The sequence below is a fragment of the Dermacentor albipictus genome, chromosome 10 (assembly GCF_038994185.2).
Source record: "Dermacentor albipictus isolate Rhodes 1998 colony chromosome 10, USDA_Dalb.pri_finalv2, whole genome shotgun sequence".
NCBI classification, from domain to species: domain Eukaryota; kingdom Metazoa; phylum Arthropoda; class Arachnida; order Ixodida; family Ixodidae; genus Dermacentor; species Dermacentor albipictus.
This window is the reverse complement of record NC_091830.1, coordinates 32,261,946-32,267,945: the sequence shown is the minus strand read 5'-3', so window position 1 is coordinate 32,267,945 and position 6,000 is coordinate 32,261,946. Positions and strand designations below refer to the sequence as shown.

At 46.3% G+C, this 6,000-nt stretch overlaps 1 protein-coding gene across 2 annotated transcripts in view; it reads right to left on the bottom strand.

Moving 5' to 3' along the window:
• Nucleotides 1-1,570: 1,570 nt before the first annotated feature.
• The window catches only part of LOC135912242 (uncharacterized), a 106,739-nt gene continuing 102,309 nt past the window's right edge, over nucleotides 1,571-6,000 (bottom strand). For both annotated transcript variants that reach the window (XM_070527690.1, XM_065444620.2), the window contains exon 7: nucleotides 1,571-3,470. In XM_070527690.1, coding sequence (XP_070383791.1) covers nucleotides 1,941-3,470 — 1,530 coding nt within the window. In that variant the 3' untranslated portion in view covers nucleotides 1,571-1,940. The remainder of the gene's footprint in view (nucleotides 3,471-6,000) is intronic.

The window sequence follows — 6,000 nt, the reverse complement described above, 5'->3', positions numbered from 1 at the left end:
CATGATCTAATTTTCAATGTCATGCGCGGTAAGGGCATGCGACTCGGTTCTCTACCAGGACTACGCTGCAAAGAAGTGTTTCCTACAATCTACATCAGCAAAAAAACGCCAGCAAACTTTCGCTACGTTCTTACTACTTCGCAAGTTTGGGCCTTTACTTAACATGCTGGTATCCGTTCAGTTAATTCTCTGGAATAAAGCAGCGTTTTTATACTTTTCTAGAGAGACTCAATTACAGCTCATTGCTCATACTGGCATGGCGCAGACATAAGTGTATGAGAGTTGCAGTAATGACGACGGTCTCCTAACCAGTTTTGTTAATCGACTTTCAAATTGTGTCTTCCAGAGGGATGGTAATTATTGTCATCGATCCTCTCCGTAGCTTGGCATATGAAATGTCGAAAGGCCATGTTACTGTGCTACTCTTTCTTGCACACAACTTGCACCTGTGAGTATTCTAGGGCGAAGCCAGTCGTGCGGCCGGAGAATCCAGACCAGTACCGTCAGTCTTCCTAAGTGTCCTACATCATTACCTTCTGAACCTCACATGTCACAGCTCTTGTTCAGCAAACATTTGGCTATAACGTACCAGCCATACCCCTACGTCCAAAATGATAGCAAATTTGAATATGCTTGTAGAGCCTGGGTCCCTATACCAAACTAAGCGTAAAAATAGAACTTCGATCCTAAGGAACCACCTCTCAATTTTTGTATTCTACATTTTCGCAGTTTCGTTCATAATCCGACCTCACTGTGTACAAAGATAAACCGTTGCTCGCTTTGCGTATAAAAGCAACTTAGGCATTTCTTCACTTCCAGTCTTGTCAGTAATAAATTCATATTTTACCTTTTTGCATCGAATATTTATTATCTTCACACATCGGACACCATCAACCTTACTAGCTGACATCATATCAAATTCGAAGCATTTCTTGGCGAACATTTGCCACTTTGACAGTACCTATCTAGCCGCCTACGTCTTGGTGCTTTCATGGTCGTCTCGTTCACTTGGTACGTAGCAAAATTGGCGTGGTATGACAAGGGCGTATGATGAACATAAATTGTAGGTCATGACATGAATGTGACAACATGCGTTTTATGTAGGCGATGAAACAGCCGCCTAGGTCTTGGTACTCTCACGGTCGTTTCTTTAACATCATAGGCGCCCCGCACACTGCTTCGCATACCATCGATCCCACAAGGCGTAGAAAGTGCCGGATTTTTTGAAAGCACCAATAAGTTTAAATATTTATTTTTTCCTGTCACTTATGGCTCGAATGTAGCGTCGTACGTTCGCTGAAGTGCGTATCACAGTTTGGTTATGTCAACTTTTTTTTGTACCGGCTTGTAGATGGTTCATCGTATATAAAAGTAAATAAAAAAGGATGAAATGATTATTTACATAGTCTAGCACGAAGGGCGCAAGAAAATTTGTAATGTACAAATTTGCATTTCATGGCGCGCGTACGCCATAGACACGTTAACAACTGCGTACAGCACTGCAGAAATGGTTCATGGGAAACTGATGTATTGTTTTTGGTTTTTAGATCAGTAAAGCCGCAACCGCGTGTTCCATGATAGTGCGCCGAAAATTTATTACCGGTTACGTGCGTTCTTTCAGTTGCGATAGCTTTTGCGTGTGCACGAACGCTCCAACATTTTATTTATTCAAGCAATATCCGGCGCAGATGCATGCACTGCGACGTGGTCAGGGTGACAACTCGCTTTCGACCACGGTGTATGTCAGAAAGCTCGCAGCTGTCATAGCTGGCATTAACGCGGAAGCTTGTGCTAAACCTCGCGTTTCAGCTTTCGCTAAATCTCGCGTGCCGCCTTCTCAGCTAATAGCTGTGGGTCTGAGCAATGATTTGAAGCATAGTAGTGTTAAGAAAGGTTCGAAAGCATGCTCAGTGCGAAGGCGGTTTAGACGCATGCAACAACTACTCCCGCTTCTTTGCTGCTCGCCGTTCTCTTAGTTCTTTGTCACGCTGCTGAGCCTTGTCGAGGACCGTGATGTTCTCAAGCGAAACCGTGGGCCTCAAGTAGTTCACGTCGCTGTCGTCACCCGTCGTCTGCAGCTGAGTGCCCCGGCTCCCGTCTGTCTCCGTGGTCGTCATCGTCGTCTCGCTGTACGTGGAGGACGTGTTGGACCACACGCTGGCGTACTCGTACGTCGAAATTGAGGGCAAGTCGTAGATGATCTTGTTCTGCTCGTGGTTCGAGTCGAGTGGGGCGTCCCACTGAGACTTGGCACGCCTGATGACCATGGCATCGGGCCCGATGCAGTCGTTACCCGAAGGAGCGCTAATGGGCCGCCCGAGCAGCCCCATCTTTTGCAGAGCGGCTGCCGCAGAAGCGAGGGTCTCGATGCGGTCGATGCGCATGACCGTCTTTTCGGCTTCCCCGACGGCGTCCTTCTGAGTGTCCTTCTTGTTTGCAGTTTTCGGTGGTGGCGCGGGCTGCGCAATGGCCCCCGTCGCCGGCGGAACTCGCGGCGAAGCTTTGCCTGCATGACGTTGCTGCCTCTTGGCTTCGTTGTTGTCCTCTTTGCTTTCCTCGTTGCCGCCCTGAGACTCGGTGCCACCAGTGGGAGGGGAAAGGTTCGCGGCGGCCCCACCGGTTCCGTGACGGTGCTTCGGGCGCCGCCTGGCTGCTGGCCGGTGTTCTTCCTCTTCAGCAGCCCGCTGCCGCTGCATTTCCTGCTGTCTTTGCTGAAGCAGCAGTGTCGGGAAGACTGCCTCCTGGTTGGAAGAGCTCGTGCTCGACGGTAGCAGACCGCCGTGAAGGTGTACCGGCTCTTGGAACTGCGAGTCGTCGTCGTCCCCGGTCTCGATGATGATTAGCGCCGGCATTCTAGGAGGAAAGGCGCCCATGGGACCGCCGAATGGCATGCCCATTGGTCCGCCGAGGGTTATGGGGCCGCCACCGAAAGGCACTGGTCCGAAAGGCCCACCACCCATGCCGAAGACCGGGAAAGGGCGCATAGGGTCTGGCTGGTCGTAGAGGCTCAGTGGCGGATGGCTATGCTGGAACAAGGGCGTCCTCTGTCTTTGAGGCATCTGCGCGTTGGCGGCGCGGAACGGCTGTTGGAGGTCGGCAAATCCGGACGGCGGAGCCGGATGCTGGTGAGGTCTGACACTGGTGAAGGCAGGCTGTGACTCGCCAAACGCGTCCGGAAGCGAAGGCACCGAGGTTTCCGGCAAGCTCATGACGATCGGGTTCACGGGGTTCACAGCGGTGCGCGGATAGTCAACGTTGGCCAGGTCTTCAGGAGGTGCTTGAAATCGCATCAAGCGACCGGTTTCCAAGTTGACGGGTATACCCGTGGTGCCCGTGAACTGGCCCATCGCTTGAGGCTGCTGCTGCGAGGCCTCCGGTGCGGGGCCCATGCCGGGATAAGGAGTAGGGGGTACGGCGTTCGCGTTCACCACCCGATACGTCCCATCGGCTTGCTGAACGATGCAGGCCGGCTGAAAGGCAAACGGTGGAAACTGCCGCTTCAGCACGAGTTGAAAAAAAAAACGATGCAAGAAGAAGAAGTGGCAAGTGAGAATCTTAACTGCAGTCAGCGCAAATGCCACTTTTTGAAGCGACGCGTGGCGGGCTCAGGGAGGCGGTTACCGACCGGCTCAGAAAGGCTTCAGCGCTCCGTTTGGCTTGATAATCATGTGCGCAAATTGAAGGGCATATACAAATTTGAGAATTAGTTCAGTGTTGGGATTCGCTCGGGCACGCATGTCTGGCTATAGGAGGGCAATAGTTGTAGGATATGCCCCGCGGAATGTACGTGGTTGAACAAATATCTGTACAGAGCACACCATAAGAATCAATATTTTTAACTTTACCATGACAAGCAATGGGTAACATTATTTCCTCTCATTGGAATTTATAATCGCCAACTTTGAGTCGAAACGTTTCGTCACAGAAGTGCTCAATGAGTTAGGTTCAAACATAACCTGCAGTACTTTGCATCGTTTTTTTTTTGTTTTCTTGGAAGCGGCAGTTTCCTGAGGGAGTCACACCCTACACGTTCAGTTGTATCCGCAACAGACACTTTATTCTATTTTCTTTGAAATGATGCGATTTGAACTATTTCTTTTTATTTTCCTTCCACACAAGTAGTGAAAAGGTCAACCCGTCAAACACTGATAGCCAGAGGGAGCTGGCTGGAGCCTTTCTGCTACCGACACCGAAGCTAGGAAGCCGTACACAGAAAGGAAACAATAAATAGACATCTTACAACATAGACGCATTTTTACCATTCTTCGTATGGTCTGTGGAAACACAAGCATGCTCTGCGCAGGTAATGAAGTCACTTATTTTAAAGGCCAGGCAAAAGTGTCCATTCAACATGCAGGAAAAACAAAACAGGAAGGAGGAATCACATCAGGCATTCACGCTCCGCAATACAACTCTCTCTGACGCCGTTCTCTCTCGGCTTTATTATTATTATTATTATTATTATTAGTAGTAGTAGTAGTAGTAGTAGTAGTAGTAGTAGTAGTAGTAGTAGTAGTAGTAGTAGTAGTAGTAGTAGTAGTAGTAGTAGTAGTAGTAGTAGTAGTAGTAGTAGTAGTAGTAGTAGTAGTAGTAGTAGTAGTAGTAGTAGTAGTAGTAGTAGTAGTAGTAGTAGTAGTAGTAGTAGTAGTAGTAGTAGTAGTAGTAGTAGTAGTAGTAGTAGTAGTAGTAGTAGTAGTAGTAGTAGTAGTAGTAGTAGTAGTAGTAGTAGTAGTAGTAGTAGTAGTAGTAGTAGTAGTAGTAGTAGTAGTAGTAGTAGTAGTAGTAGTAGTAGTAGTAGTAGTAGTAGTAGTAGTAGTAGTAGTAGTAGTAGTAGTAGTAGTAGTAGTAGTAGTAGTAGTAGTAGTAGTAGTAGTAGTAGTAGTAGTAGTAGTAGTAGTAGTAGTAGTAGTAGTAGTAGTAGTAGTAGTAGTAGTAGTAGTAGTAGTAGTAGTAGTAGTAGTAGTAGTAGTAGTAGTAGTAGTAGTAGTAGTAGTAGTAGTAGTAGTAGTAGTAGTAGTAGTAGTAGTAGTAGTAGTAGTAGTAGTAGTAGTAGTAGTAGTAGTAGTAGTAGTAGTAGTAGTAGTAGTAGTAGTAGTAGTAGTAGTAGTAGTAGTAGTAGTAGTAGTAGTAGTAGTAGTAGTAGTAGTAGTAGTAGTAGTAGTAGTAGTAGTAGTAGTAGTAGTAGTAGTAGTAGTAGTAGTAGTAGTAGTAGTAGTAGTAGTAGTAGTAGTAGTAGTAGTAGTAGTAGTAGTAGTAGTAGTAGTAGTAGTAGTAGTAGTAGTAGTAGTAGTAGTAGTAGTAGTAGTAGTAGTAGTAGTAGTAGTAGTAGTAGTAGTAGTAGTAGTAGTAGTAGTAGTAGTAGTAGTAGTAGTAGTAGTAGTAGTAGTAGTAGTAGTAGTAGTAGTAGTAGTAGTAGTAGTAGTAGTAGTAGTAGTAGTAGTAGTAGTAGTAGTAGTAGTAGTAGTAGTAGTAGTAGTAGTAGTAGTAGTAGTAGTAGTAGTAGTAGTAGTAGTAGTAGTAGTAGTAGTAGTAGTAGTAGTAGTAGTAGTAGTAGTAGTAGTAGTAGTAGTAGTAGTAGTAGTAGTAGTAGTAGTAGTAGTAGTAGTAGTAGTAGTAGTAGTAGTAGTAGTAGTAGTAGTAGTCCTCATACTGCCAGTCTCAGTTAGACAAAAGCAGGTAGGCATTGTATTAAATAGTTTTACAAAGGAATCGTTTTGTAATCATGGGAAGTGTTTACGCCACACATCAAATTCTAAGAACAGCACTCCATGTGTGTTTTTGGTTGGGGCAGTTTTGAGTGCCACTGACCAACCGAGTAGCCTCCACTTTCTCCAGCAGATGCCAATCGCTTTTCGGCTCACTGCATTTGACGTCTTCACTTTTCGGCCTCGTTACCTAAACCACGATCTCCAAGTTCACACATTGAGCGCTGTTTTCGCAACACCCGATTTCGGAGGCTATGTCTGGAAGCACGGTTGCCATTATAAAGGCAACACTCCC